Raw genomic sequence first — 17055 nt, 5'->3', positions numbered from 1 at the left:
TTCATAAAATGAACTACGATATTTTATTATAATTTTTTATTATATTATTATATTTATTATTATATTATACATTAATTTATTTTATTAATTTATTTTATATTTTTTTCTATTTTTATTTTATTATTAGATCAATAGAATGAATTAAAAACTTAAGATAATTTCAATTTTCAATTTTATTTTTTTATTTAAAAGTATTTGACTTTTAAAATATTATTGAATTAAATATCAAATATCGCGCCATAATAATTAATATACTTGTAATTTGTATCGTGATCAAATTTCAAAAAATTATCATGATCATAAAATAGTTTGAATACTAATTCTATATAATATATTTTTGCATTAAAAAAAAGCTTTTATATCAAAATATTTCAATAATTTCAAAAATTATGTATTTAGTTTTTACTATAATTCTTATAACGAATATATATGCTCTATAATATATATAAGCGATTGATTAATTGATTTTTCTGTTTTAAAATAATTATTTATTAAATAATGACAGAACCAATTTCAACATCAGAAAAATCAAAAAAAATTAATGTAATAAGTAAACAAACAATTCATCAAATTTGTTCTGGCCAGGTAAGATAACCTATAAATATATTAATATATATTTAATTTTTAAATATTAATATTTTTTTCTTAAAGAAAATATTTATATGTATTAGAATATTAAAAAATTTATAAATTAAAAAATAATAGATTAATATAAAAAAAAATAATTTTTCATATATAGTAATAAATATTTTATAGATAACATATAAATATAAATGAAATTTTTTAATTTCATAATCTTTTTAAAAATTAATTTTAAATTATATTATTAATTAATATAATAAGATATAGTAAAAATCAATATTATAAATAACTTTGGAATTATACTAATTTGAAAAAAATTTTTTAAATGAAGATTTTATTAGAAGATCCATGAGTTTATAAATATTTCATCATTATATAATAATAACAATTTTTGATAGAAAAAAATTATAAGATATAATGATTATTATTTTTATTTGCATATTTTTATTTATATATAAATATATATATATATTTTTTAATTTATTTATTTTATATATTTTGATAAATTATTAATTCATTTAATATATAATAAGAATAATAGATAATATATAATATATAATAAGAAAATAAATAAAGAGTTTAAATATTTTTTTTCAATTAATTCTTTAAATGAAATATATATAAAATCTAATATGATTTTATTTTGGAATTATAATTAATTTGTAATATAAATTATAAAGTTTATGTATTTTTTCAAAAAATTGCTTGTGATTATTACAAATCATTTTTAAACTTGTTCACAATAAATTTATTAATTATTATTAAATTCAATATTATTTCATGTATAATATAATACATAATAGTATTTACTAATAGTATATATTAATTTTTTTCTTTCTATGGTTTTTAAATCTTGCAAAAAAACTAATTATATATTTTGTTTATGCATATATAAACATTATCAAAGAATTTATATTTCAAAAATAAGATCTGTATGTATAAAAGAACTCTTTTTTTATTATTATTTTTACATTTGAATTTTTTTTATATTTTATATAAAAAGATATATTCTATACGTATAATATGTACATATTTATATATAAATTTTTTTAGGTGGTGTTTGATCTTGCAACTGCTTTAAAAGAACTTGTGGAAAATAGTTTAGATAGTAATGCTACATTAATTGATATTAAATTGACAGATTATGGGAAGACATGTATTACCGTCAGTGATAATGGAAGTGGTATCTTAGAACAAGATTTTGAAGGATTAGGTATATTTATAAATATATATCATATAAATTACATATCTTATTATATATATATACTCTGTTATTATAATTTATATATTTTTCATTAAAAATATTGAAAATTTATAATAATAAAATAATCTTAATTTAAAATTATAAATATATATTAAATTTAATTAATTTGAAAAATAATTGAAAAACATCCAAAAAGGAAAGAAAAAGAATTTAAGAAAAGATAAATTATAGATGATGATATAAAATATATGGAATGTATTGCATAACAATGATTTTTAAATCAATTTAAAGAATTATCAGAAAAGTTAATGAATAAAATTGATTAATTTTTTTTAGCAAAATTATTATATTCAAATATCTTTTTTTTTTAATAAAAAAAGAATATATCACTTTAATTTTTTTAAATGAATTTTTTAATTTTTCAATACATTAATTAATATAACTTATTATTCTGTATAAAAATAATTAATTAAATAATTAATTAAAAATATTGATATTAAAAAAATATTTAAAAAATATTTCATAATTAAATTATTAATTTTTTATTATTTTGGGAATATTTTATTTGTTTATTTTCTTATTCTAAGCAATCATTAAATCAAAGAAGTTTAAAAATTTTTATCATCCAAACTTTTTTCAATTTACTCAAAATGCAGATATTGTAAAATACAAGCAGAATTATATTATCATAAAAATAGAAGGAAAAAGTATAAAAAATCAATTTTGATTTAAGATCAAATTTATAGAGATTTGAAAATGTATATTATGAATAGTATTAAGAAAATAAATATAAAAATCTTTAAATCTATTAGTATTAGATCTATTAGTCTTATATTGTTATTAAACATTTGTAAAAAAAAAGATTATGCAAAATTGATTTTGATTTTAAAATTTAAGATCAAATTTTTTTTAATGTATTTATAGATTATATATCTATAATCATTCTTTTAGAAAATAATATTAAAGTTTTAATAATTTTTCATTTGATTTTATTTACAATGTCCTAAGAAATATGCAATAAATCATATTGTCCATCCATTATTTCTACAATATTTATTGTGTGCGTGCGTGCATGTGTGTCTTATGCTTGATAAAATAGCATAAAATTATGGATAAAAGAAAAATATATTAGAATTTATTAGAAATAATGAAATCAATATCTGCAAAAATGGCAACACGATTATCACATAGATCAATTTAACAATCAATTAATATTGCAACTTAATTTTTTGGCATAAAGATGGACACACTGCTCGATTTTATCCACTAGATTTACATAATTTACATAATTTTAATAATAGCTTATTAAAATTAGGAATCAATTATATAATAATAATAATAATAAAAGATTTTATAAAATTCATTGCATTCGAGAACTCTGATTAAATAATATATATATATATATATATTATTCAATGAAATTTTTGCCATTGGATGTTAAAAGTTACGGTGCAAACATTTTTCTGTTATTTGTTCATAAATAATTTTCATAAATAAAAATGGTATTTTTAATATTTTTATGTTAAAAAATTCAATTAAAGATACAATATAAACAGGAATTGAGAATTACATTATTGATTTCATTTATTTGTTAGATAAATAATAAATATAATTTACTTGCAATTTTCATATTCACAATTCTTAAATGAATTACATAAAATTATTCCAAATAATGGAGTTTAACTTCATTTATTTTATACATGGAATTTTATAAATTTTTTTTTTGAATTCATCATATTGATGATTAATTCTTATTCGACATGTTACATCGAACTATTCGATGTAACAATTTGTTTTTCTTTATATCAATATGGGAACAATCTTTCATATGAATGAGTATATTGCAATATCAATTCTTGATTTGTTGGTTTGTTTTGAAAACTTTTGTGTACATAGTCTTCCATTAATCCTTATTGAATTCTGATATATTTCATGGCTAATTTATAATTTTTTTTTGTATCATCAATAGTTCATAAGATTAATCAAATATTTTTGTATACTACCATCATGTTTTTTTTTTATTTTTAATACTCATTCAGTATTAAGAATAGATTGACTAAAATTTCGAAACGTAGAAAATAATTAAACTATCAATCTCATATTAGCATTTCATTCTTTCAATCTAGAGAGAGAATAATGAATAAGAAATATGCATCTCGTAGCTCATGCATATTGTAATCGAAAAATTGTAACGAAAAACTTCGCTTAACTAATTCTAATTAAAATAATATAAAAATAATACATAAATATATAAAAATAATAGATGGTCAATATGATTTATTGTATTTGCTGTTTTCATTTAAATATTAATATATTGCAAATAAAGTCAATTTAAAAATTATTAAAACTTTGATTTTTAAAAAAACAGTTAAAATTTGATTTATGGTTTTTGAGACTTTTTATCTTCATAATGAAAAGAATTATAGATTTATAATAATTGATATCATTATGATAAATATCAATAATTCAATTTATATTATATTATATTTATATGTTATATGTTATATTGATTTTTTTGATATTCATATTTTATATAATATATATATATATATATATATATATTATGTTCTTAAGATATCGATATAATAATTCAATATAAATAGAATTACAAATTTTTCTTATTTAAAGTTATAAGATGTTGTTAATGATTATCTATTGGTTAATAATCAAATATTTGAGATGTTCAAAATATTCAAAATAGTTAAATATTAATAGCATATAAATAGAAATAATTGAAGTGATCATAGTTCTTCAATAAAATTCATTTTATTTAAATTCATTCATTTTAATGTTAAATAATTACAAATAATGCTTTTAACAATATCTTAATTTGATGTATTTTAATTTAATAATTTCGAATAAGAAAAAGTAAAAACTAGTCATTTTTATTCGTAAATAATCATCTTAATAATATTTATCAATATATCAATAAAAAAATTCTCAATAAGATATTCTTGATATCGATAACATATTGATAATTGATAATTACTATTTTAGAATATAATGTATCAAAAAAAAATTGAATTTGAATTTTAGTGAACTATTTTTTATGAATGTCCACTAACCCAGATATACAATATAGTCAATAAAGGAATAGATATTACAATCTTCTTTATATTGATTTTTTTGATATTCATATTTTATATAATTAATATGAACTATATATTAATTATGAATTATAGTTAATAATGTAGATTAAGACATTTAAGTATTAAAAAATCAGAAAAAAATCTTCTTAAAAAATATGCTTGATATTAACAAATTTTATCGAATTATTCTTTTAAAAAACATATATTTACATTAGCATTTAGAAAAATGGAAAGAAAAAGAAGTAGATTCTAAATTTAAAATTTTAACTTTGAATTTTTATTAATTATCAGAATATTAATAAAAAATTTTTGATATAATATAGAATTTTGTTAATACAAACATAACTAATACAATTATAATACAACAATAATGTGTCTTTATAATACAACAATATTATACAGTATAATAGTATCAAATATCACCGTCGATAATGACGTAATAGTAATAATGACTAACTTCTATAGATGTTCCACATAAAATATTAGCGATATTATAATTGTTTTAGCATAACTGATTACCTGCAAAATGACAAAGAAAAAATATATATATTTATATAATATATATAAATTTATATTATTATATATATTATATATATTAATAATATATTATATATATAATATATTATATATATTATATAAATTTATATTATATTATAGCCTAAATTAAAATTATTTTTCTATTTTTATATAACAATACGATTATTAATCTTGAGTGCTGCATAGTAAGAAAAAAAAATCTGCCTTAACCAATTTTAAAAATATTATTTAATATTTATTTTAAATTTAGTTAATATTTTTAATAATCTGTAACAAATATATATATACATATTTAATATATTAAATATGTATATATTTATTACATTAATTATTTATAATAATGAATATTCTTATATTAAATTAATACTTTCATTAAAATATTTTTTGACTGAAGTTATCAATATACCAATATAATCAATTTTATTTGGGACATTTTATTAAGATTGTTAACTAATTGTTAATTATTGTTTTATTGTTTATTAAATTATATCTTCTATATTCGACGACGCGATAAATAAAATGTTAATTACAACTATTATATAGACAAAACTCAATATATTATATTGTTTTTTATGTTATAAGTTTTTTATTAATATCTAGGAAAAAAATAAATTTTTAGATTTAGAGTATACCTTCGTCAACTTCTTCAAATTTTTTTAGATCAATCCAAAGTATATGCTTTTTGAAAATATAATTTTTTATCCTGACCATTGTCCAACGAAGAAAATTTTTTGTTTTATTTTGTGATATCCATTAAATGATTCTAATAATATTTTTTATTTTAAACATGAATTTAAAATCAAAAATGCTCCATCTATTAGTTTTTGAAAAATTTTTTACGAAGTTAAAAATATACAATTTACAATTGCTAAAAAATAAAATGTTATATGAAAATTAAAAACATTATAACTTTCAATTCAATCTTTTGCAGTTATATATTATATTTTATTGCAATTATTATTATTCAGCTACAAAGTATTTTTATCGTATGTTTTTAACAGAGATTGAAACGTTTTCTGAAATAACTTTTTCAAGTTATTATATATCGGTTCTAAGTAAAATAATTTTAAAGAATCGAGATAATGTTAAGATAATTATGATTGAAAAAAATTCTGACTTATATCAATTTTGATTGCAGTTCTTTTAAAATTATATTAATTTTATTGTATGCGCAATATACATATCGATTTTATGAATTTCTTATTTAATACTGTATCTATTTATTTTAAGAGATATTCAAAATAACTTTCTTACATTCGAATACAAATTTCAAAATATTTAATTGATTATCTTATCTATTTCGTTTCTCCAAATATTCATATTTCTTGAAAGTTTTTTTTATTCAATTTTTTTATATTAGTCAAATTGCATTCTATACAAAAATCATTTGATATTGAATCTTCTATTAGTTCTATTTTTCGTTAAAATTATTCTAAAATTCACTATAAAACAAGATTCAAAAACAAGATCAAATAGAACATATGAATTTATTTATATTTATTTTTATTTATATATTATATATATTTATATTGTTTATATTTATAGATTTATCTATGCATTATACTTATCTATGCAATTCTTCAATGCGACTAAATTATATATATTCACGTACAAGCTATAAAAAAAATAAATAAACATATTAGATTTGGGTTTTATTAGAATTTTGTAACAGAATATTTTTAAAATTATCGTCTTTTGAAAAAAAGAAAAGGGTTAATGACAAATTACATACATTATATCATATTAAAAAATGAAAGAAAGAAAATGTCATTACTAAAAAATAAATAATATTTTCTTACGCATATGCTATTATAGATATATTGATGAAATTTTATAAATAGTAATATAACAATCTTTTTTTTCAAATATATCGAAATTTGATTGATTGATCGCTAACTATATGTATACAAGTATAAAAAGAATTTTGTATTCTACATTTAAAAATTACCGAAATCAGAGAGAAGATAATTTTTTTATAACTTCATTTTTTTTTTTTTTTTTGAGAAAATGATTATTTTTTATTTTAAATTTTTTGAAATTTAAAAAGCAAAAGAGAAGAAATTTTTTTATATGCTATTTAAATCAATGGTTCTCAATTTGTGGGTCATAATGTTTTCTATAAGTCCTTACTGTTATTTTTAATTAATAATTTTTAATATTCATTTTAGTGTTAATATAATTACATTACTATACTCTATATAAATATTAAGATCCTTCTTAGTTGAAAAACAATAATATTTTATGATTATTTTGAAATCATATTTTGTAAAATATTCCAGTTTCATTCTTATTTTTAAAATTAATTTAAAATTATTATTATTAAATTTGAATATTTTCTTATTGTATTATAAAAACTTTTTTAATTTAAAATTATTATTAATTTAAAATTTTTAAAAATTCACAATCCAATTTTCTCACAAATATATATATATATACACAATCATAAATATAATATGGCAAAAGGAATAGAAATTGTATAAAATTGTAATAATAATAAATTGTATAATTGAATGAAACAAAATAAAGAAAATAGAAAAATAGGTTTTTATAATTATGTACTTAATTTTATATTTTGCATTAAAGATATTTTATCTTATCTTTTTAATATAAAATAATATATTTTTAAATATAATTTTTAAAGAAGCAAATTATATCAATTATTTTACACAACAAAATTTCAAATATTTTCAAAATATATTAATAAAATGAAAAAATAATAAATATATGATAAATATATGATATATCATAAAATATTTATATATATTATAATCATAAAATATTTTTTTCTTTTTTCATCGATTCAGAGCAATCTAAAACATTATTATTAAATGAAATTATAATACATCACAAATTTGAAAATTCTTATTACGGTACATTAAACAAAATTTAAATTATTATTAGATTAATTTAATGTTTATTAAAATATTTAAAATATTAAAAGAATAAATATTAATTTTATTAATATTATGTAAAATAATATATATATAAATATATATAATATTATATATAATAATAATAATGTTATAATTTTATATAATAATAATAATGTTATAATTTTATATAATAATAATAATATTATAATTTTATTAAAAAATAATAGAAAAAACATTTGTATTTTTAATATTATTTTACAATTTTTGAGAATTTTAATTATCTCAATTTATACTAAAGATTAAGGAATTAATTAACTTTGTGTATTATCTTTTTTTGATAAATTTGGAATAATTTAAAAATTATGAATATTATATTATATTATATTATATTTTGTAGTAATGTCAGTATATTATATTAATATATTATACACTTTATACTTATGTTTTATTTTATTTTACAGGATTAAAACATTATACTTCTAAACTTCGAGAATTCTCAGATTTAACAGAAATAAATACTTTTGGGTTTCGAGGAGAAGCTCTTAGTTCACTTTGTTCCTTAGCTGAATTAAGTATTATTACAAGACATTGTACAAATGAATATGGTTTTAAACTACAATTTGATCATAATGGTTTGTTACAAAAAAAAGAACCATGTGCAAGAGAAATAGGAACAACTGTATATGTGAAAAATATATTTAAATGTCTTCCTGTAAGAGTAAAAGAATTTCAAAGAAATCTTAAAAAGGAATATATTCGTGCTATTCAAATATTGTACAGTTATTGCTTGATTTCTACTGAAACAAAAATAACGTGTACTAATTCTATCTCAGGCAAAACTTCTAATCTTGTAGTTAATACTGTTAATTCTAGTAACATTTTAAATAATATTAATATAATATTTGGCAAAAAATCTTCAAATGGACTTATTAAAATTGAATTATTACCTCCTGATGAATTGACATTACAAGAATACAATTTACCAAATAATATATGTGTAGATTTTGAATGGGATTGCTATATTAGTAGTTGTGAGCATGATGTTGGACGTTTTACTTCTGATAGACAGTTTTTTTATATAAACGGTCGACCATGTGATTTAATAAAAATTAGTAAATTAATAAATCAAATTTATCACAAATATAATAATAAACAATATCCGTTCATTTTTCTGAATTTGAAATTAAATAAATATTCAACTGATATTAATGTAACTCCAAATAAAAGAACTATTTTATGCACACAACAAAATTTAATATTAGCAACTTTAAAATATAGTTTAACATCTAAGTGGGATAAATTACAAGGAAATTTGACTATAAATTCTTTATCTAAATTAAATTTTGGAATAAAAAGAACAATTTCATCCACAAATGAAGATCGATCAATAAAAAGATTGCATAAATTAAATGAAATATCAGATACAAAATATATAATAAAACAAAATATACAGTGTGATAATGAAAATAAAATTACTCAATATGATAATTCACAAAATAATATATCAAGTGAGATAAAAATATTAAATAGCATAGAAATGCCAATAAGTATTTTAACGATAAAACAAAAACTTCAAGAAAAACAAAATATTTTATCGAAATATATGACTTCAAATACAACAATCAAATTTAAAGCAAAAATGGAAGCAAATGAAAATTCAAAGGCTGAGAATGAATTGAAAACACAATTAACAAAAGATTCTTTTTTCAAGGTTATACATTTTATATTTTATTAAATTATATAAATTTTAATTTATTTTTCATATATTTATTTTTATTATATTATTATTTTTATTAATATTATATATTCATATTTATTTTGTAAAAATTTTTAAAATTAAAACAAAAATATTTTATAGATGGAGATTATAGGTCAATTTAATCTTGGTTTTATAATAACACGTTTAAAAGAAGATCTCTTTATTATTGATCAACATGCTAGTGATGAAAAATATCGTTTTGAAAAACTCAATAATGAAACTCAATTAAAAACTCAAAAATTAATTATTCCTAAATTTTTAAATATTTCTACAGTTAATGAAACAATATTAATTGAACATCAAAAAACATTTGAAAATAATGGTTTCTTTTTTAAAATAAATTCTGAAGGTAAATGATAATAATATAATAAACTGTTCATATATAAAATATATAATATATAATAAATATAATTTCAAATATTTTATATTTTAGCTGAATCTGGTCATCGTGTTCAACTTACAGGAATACCAGTTAGTGGTTATTGGCAATTTGGACAAGAAGATATTGAAGAATTGATTTTTCTTATTAGAGAAGGTGGTGTAGAAAATAAAGAAAAAAATATATTTCGTCCAAGTCGAGTAAGACAAATGTTAGCATCAAGAGCTTGTCGTGGAGCAGTCATGATTGGTAAAGCTCTTAATAATAGTGATATGCAAAAATTAATTGCTCAAATGGCACAAATGAAAAATCCTTGGAGTTGTCCTCATGGTAGACCAACAATAAGACATTTATTATCATTAAATCTTATATACTAAATCATGTATTAGTATTTTATGTATTATATTAATATCTTCATTGTAGTATTATTACATATTTGATAAAAATAAAAAATTTTACAAAATGAATAAGAAAATTGATTATTTCAGTTTTGCTTTATATTTTATATTATGATTATTTTATATATTATTCTAAGAGCTTTTATATTATTATATGTACATGAATTCATTTCTTCATATATAGTATTCAAATGAGGTCCTCATTTAACTAGCTCTTAGATTAGAATTAAACAAATAGTTAATTCGAAAGTAAAAAAATATATCTATGATTAATAAGTAGAAAATCGTTTAAATGATCAATAAGATAAAAATTTATTTAATGAAAAATAAATCAGAATATATTGATAATTATAATTTTTCTATTGCTCAATTATTTCCAAATTTTCAAATATTTATATTTTAAAATGTGTGATCATTTAAAACGAAAACTGATTAAAACAAGAATAATCAGGAATTTATTTGTATATTTATGTATTATATTAGAAATTTATGAATTATAAACAGTTTTTGATGTAATTTTAGTTAATTATAAATTAAATTAAAAAATGTTTTTTTTATTTATTGTATTAAAATTAATACTTAAAATCCAAGAATTTTTTAATGATACAAGATAGAATGATACAAGATATAATGATACAAGAATGATAGTATCAATATACAGCGTTCAAATGAAATAAAAAATTTAAAGAATTCTACAAATTGAAATAAAATTAAGACAAACTTATGTATGAAAAATAATATTTTAATAATAGAAAATTAAATTATTTATTATTAAATTATTTTTCAAATTATAATTTAATTTTGCACGAGAAGTGAAATAGTAATAAAATAAATCTTATATTTATGACATTTTATTTAATGGAAAATTAAATTATTTATAACTTAATAAATAAATCTTAATCAATATTTTGTATATCAATTTTCATGTTTATTTTAATATTTTTAATGTTTTAATAATCTAGAATTATTTTTCAAGTTTTCTATTTAATTCTGAAGAACCAAATAATAAAATAAAACATGAAAAAATGTATTTTTAAAAATATTTTCTTACTTAATATTATGAAATCAATATAAAAAATATCATAATTATAGAAATTATTTTATAAATATTATATTCTTAAAAAAATAGATTTTTTATACACTAATTGTACGAAATATGTTAAATCCTGAATGAGCTGTTGATATTATAGTATTAGAACATTGAGGATGCCAATGCAATTCTTTTATATCAGTCTGACCTTGATGTATAAATAACAACTGTGGCGGTAATTTCTTTAATTCACTATGTTCTATCTCTTCTAATTCATCAGTTTCTATTGATAAATCCCATTGAGCAATTTGATCATCAGCTCCACCAGAAGCAAATACAGTGGCTTCTTGAGGATGCCATTCTACTGTTGTAACAGGTGCAATATGTTGTTTAAATATAGCTAATGGAGTTGAACCATTAGAACCAAATTGACGTAAATCCCATACACAAATCAAACCATCATCACCACCAGATATAAGAAACTGAGTTTCTTTATGATTCCATGAAATAACATTAACATCAGCAGTATGTGTACCAAATGCTGTTAACATACAGGCAGATTGTGGACTTGCTCTTGTATCCCAAATTTTAATACTGTCATATATAAAATTTATATAAAAATTATTTAAAAATATATTAAGAATATGTAATATTAAATAAAGTGAGTAATAAAATAAACATTAATTTAGTAAAAATTCGATAGAAATTTATAAAAACTTTTATAAATTTAATTAGAATCATACCTTTTATCAACAGAACATGAAGCAAGTACATGTCTTTCATTTGGTGACCATTGAATATCTTCAACACTATATGGTTCATGTGAATTATAAGGTCTTTGATCCACATGCCATGTTGTAGAATTATCATTATCACTAATGTTCCATATATGGATATTACCCTTACAATCACCAGAAGCTAACATGCCTATTTCTGTTGAACACCAATCAAGTCCATATCCTTCTGAAAGATGTCCTTTAAAACTAAATAATGGTTTGATGTTCTCATCATTTTTCTCATATTTTTTACGATATGTACGAAGTAATTCATCATTATCAAGTGCATTTAATTGTTTATCTAAATTCCAAATATGTACACGACCTAATTCGCTCCAACTTGCTGCTAAAGTTGTTTTGCCAATTCTTGTATATCTATTGAAATAAAATATATTTTAAATATAAATATATTTTAATTAATAGTTTATTTATTATTTATACAATAAAGTTTTTGAATAATATATATAATAATAACAATTTAAAGTTATAAACTTAAAGAAATAAAAATTAAAAAAATTAAAAATATTTCTTTAGTCTTTTAATATACGTTTTTCCTTTGTTTTCAAATTTTTATTATGATATAAGATTTTTTAAATATTTTATTGCATAATAACATATTCAGTTTTTTCTATTTGTATAATTATCTTTTTTATTATATTATAATTATATATTATAATTAATTTTTCATCTATTCTTTGAGCATCTTTGACTATTTATTTTTCTCCATTTTCATTATATTAGAAAGATATCTAGACAAAAATATTTTTGTCCTTATTTAAATGTTTATTTTTGTTCTATTCAATTTCAAATATAATTTTTGTGTTTTTTTAATTTTACAATTATTTTTATAATGATGTTAATATATTCTTGAGATATCTTTATATCTTTATATTTATATTATATTTTGATTTTAGGCTAAAATAAACACAAAAGTTGATATATAAAAATTATTATTTATTAAATTATAACCAATTTATTAATGAAGCAAAACAGAAACAGAATGAGAAGACAATACAATAGAGATAGAATAATCTTATTCTATCTTTGTTTCACTTCATACTAATGTAAATTTAAATTTTTGATAGATAATCACATTTTTCTTTTTTTCTTGTCTTATTCTTTTGAATTCACTTATAATTCAATATTCACATTTAATTTAATAATATCTTATTAAGAATAATTTCATAGAATTTATTTTTTATTTAGATTTAATCCAATGCTTTGCCATTGTTTATTATCTTATTACTTTGTCTATTAAATTTTTTATTCAATTCAATTAATGTCAACTTTTTCTTATCTATTATTTTTTTTTTAATTTTCTTATATCATTTAGCCATTTACTATTTTTATTTAATGCAAATAAATTATTTATAACTTAATAAATAAATTTAATTAACATTTTTATATTTCAATTTTGTTATTTATTGTTTTTATTGTTTTGGTCTCTAGAATTGATCTTTTAAAGATATCTCACGAATATATTAACACTTTGTATATATATGTAACATTAGTAAGTGTATATATATGTAAAATATGATAAGTCATATTATAATATGATAAAATATAATATGATAATATATAATGAAATATTATAATAGTTATTGTTTGTATAATGTAATATTATAATATTATTGTTTTAAAAAAATTATAAATTATTATTATATAGAATAATGTTTCAAAACTTACATGAAGTATAAAAAAACAATTTAATATTATTAATTTTTTTGTAATATTATATTTTTTTTGTAATATTATTATTTTACAAAAAATCTTATATTAGTTATATAAGAGACATTTAAAAATTAAATTTTTTAATTAAAATTATGTATTTTTTAATATATCAATGCAATATTATATAAAATTATATATTGCTTACATTATTTATATATTTATATCATAAAAAACTATAAATCATTTATTGTAAAAAATTAATTTAATAATTAACATAAATTATAATCTTATTCTATGAAAGAAATTTACATTAAATAACCTAATAATTTTTTATAAAAAATAACAATATACATTAATATATTAAAAAATACAAAATTCCAAATAAAAAAAGGAAATTGATTTTCATATGTTCTATATGTTATATATTCTCTTGCAAAAAAATTAATAATACTAAATTGTTTTCTTCTACACTATGTAACTTTTATATAAAACACTTTTCCATACAATAAATAATTTATAAATTATTTGATTACTGTATGTGATTTATCTTCTTTCTATTTTCATATTTTTCTTATTTCTTTATTTTATTTTATTTATTATGTTTTATTAATTTATCTTTTATCATGTCTTTTTTCTTTCAATCAATTTATTTTTTATATATTATATATGTACAATTTATATATTATAACATTTCATTTAATCGTTAAATTTTCTATATTTTTGTTAATTATTGTTTTCCTAATTTTTTCTAATAACACATATATCACTTAACAATATTTTATATTTTATTTAATAATAAATTTTATTTCCTAAAAAAATTATTGTTATAGTTGAAAAGTATAAAAAAGTAATAAAAATATATATTTACCTAACTCTATTAACACAACCTTGATGCTTTATTGGTGCAATAGACATTTTTGGTTTATTTTGATCATCATTTAATTCATCATCATCTGATTCATCATCAGAATCATCCTTTATATCATATAAATTTTCCATCTTCATAACAAGAAGATTATTAATATGTGTTTTAGCAGCTTGAGTTCCAGCCACAAGATACATGCTTAATGGATAATTTTCTCTATTATTACCTAAATTATCTAAAATTATATCAAAACTAAGACAAGGAGCACCAGATTGTGCATGATGTAACATTCGATACGCTGTTTTATCCACCACAAGTTCTTCTTCCTTTTTCAAAGGCTTTCCAGGAAGATATATTTTTTTTTCTTGTACTTCATCATTTTCTGTAGAATCTTCTTTGTCACTATCATTCATGCTATTTTCTTCCATATTCTCATCAATCTCTTGCATCGATTCACATTCCATTTTTTTTTAAAAATTTCTTTATACAAAATATATATATATATATATATATATATATATATATCTTTATTATATCTTAAAAAGAATAGTAAAAAAAATATTTGAATAATCAAACTTTTATAAAAAAAAAATTAACCTAACCTTATATAACTAAATAATATAGCAATATATAAAAATATAATAAATATTTTCTCATATTAACATTTATAATCTTTTAATTTAATATATTATTTAAAAAAATGGGATGTTGTAAAAAATTTAATAGATTAAAATTAATAGATTTTTAGAAATTTACCTCTTTGTAATACCAATGCACGTGATGACAACGTCCAAAAACGCAAGGTCTATACATATATATGAAACTATAAAACTGACTACTTTGCTTAAATTTTTGGAATATTCTTTCATTGCATTTTATTGGCAATTTTTTGTGCGAGTCAATATGGAACAATAAAAATTAATGACATTAATAACAATGAAATTATAATAACATTTAACTAATAACATTTGAAAAGTTATAAAAAATTTAAATATAATTACAAAAAATGAAATTTAAAAAATTCATGATACAATCACATATTTATATTTCATTTTACATTAAATAGTTTTCATACTAATGTCTTTTAATGACATATACAAAGTAGTTTAAAATAAAATGCTACAAACTGTTTTCTCAGAAGACAAAATACAAAATTAATCTTGTATGTAACAAATTTTTCTAAGATAAATATTAAGGAAAAAAAAGAATATTCTAATTTTTAAAGATAGATTTTTTTTAAATAATAAGTATTAATTTTGTATGTAATTTTCTTTAGATGATTTTATTTAGTAAATTTTTTTATCAAATTGAATAATATATATAAAAATATGATAAAATAATTATTTTTTATTTTTGCTTTTATTCATTTTAGTAAATTTCTTTCGGAAAAAAAATTTTTTTTCATAATTATAATTATGTATAAAATAAAAAGATAATGCAATTAAATGTTATTTAATTGATAAAGTTATTTAGGAAACAAAAATATATAATTTTTCATTTAAAAAATTTAAAAAGACTTTCTTTTTTTTCTTTAAAAATTACCTAAAAAATTTGTTGCACTAAAGAATTAGCCATTATTTAATTCAAGAAAAAAATGAAATTAATATCTTCATTTCTTTTGAGAAAACAGTTTGAAATAGTTTATTTGGACCATTCTATATAGAGAAAAATTTTACTTTTTTTAAATATATAATTCTAAACAATCTTTACTATAATTTTTGAAAAGATTCAATCTGTAAACTATTAATCATAATATATAAAATATGTAAAATGTTGTAATTGTAATACAAACAAATTCAAAGCATAATCATATATCAATAATATACCAATAAAATTTTTTTTTCAAAACAAATTCTTGAAGTACAGATATGTGTTTCATTATGAGATTTTAT

At 17.4% G+C, this 17055-nt stretch overlaps 2 protein-coding genes across 3 annotated transcripts; one reads left to right on the top strand and one right to left on the bottom strand.

Moving 5' to 3' along the window:
* The first annotated feature begins 438 nt into the window (after nt 1–438).
* LOC122719250 (mismatch repair endonuclease PMS2) lies at nt 439–10892 on the top strand. Its single transcript, XM_043944913.1, has 5 exons — nt 439–585; nt 1636–1795; nt 8747–9996; nt 10144–10393; nt 10478–10892. Exons 1-5 carry the CDS (start codon nt 499–501, stop codon nt 10798–10800), a joined length of 2070 nt encoding a protein of 689 aa, XP_043800848.1. The 5' UTR covers nt 439–498; the 3' UTR covers nt 10801–10892.
* Nucleotides 10893–11916: 1024 nt separating this feature from the next.
* LOC122719247 (glutamate-rich WD repeat-containing protein 1) lies at nt 11917–16282 on the bottom strand. Of its 2 annotated transcripts, none has more exons than XM_043944906.1 (4): nt 15920–16282; nt 15167–15699; nt 12595–13002; nt 11917–12445 (listed from the first exon to the last, which is right to left on the bottom strand). In XM_043944906.1, the coding sequence occupies exons 2-4, from the start codon at nt 15625–15627 to the stop codon at nt 11956–11958; spliced, it is 1359 nt and encodes a 452-aa protein (XP_043800841.1). In that variant the 5' UTR covers nt 15628–15699; nt 15920–16282; the 3' UTR covers nt 11917–11955. The 2 variants fall into 2 exon arrangements, with proteins under 2 accessions (XP_043800841.1, XP_043800842.1); XM_043944907.1 differs by having other exon boundaries at nt 15167–15643.
* Between the last annotated feature and the right edge of the window lie 773 nt (nt 16283–17055).

The sequence above is a fragment of the Apis laboriosa genome, unplaced genomic scaffold (genome assembly GCF_014066325.1).
Source record: "Apis laboriosa isolate Shangri-la unplaced genomic scaffold, ASM1406632v1 scaffold71_cov137, whole genome shotgun sequence".
Lineage (NCBI taxonomy): Eukaryota > Metazoa > Arthropoda > Insecta > Hymenoptera > Apidae > Apis > Apis laboriosa.
The sequence above is the reverse complement of the archived record's forward strand: the minus strand, read 5'-3'. Positions and strand labels throughout refer to the sequence as shown.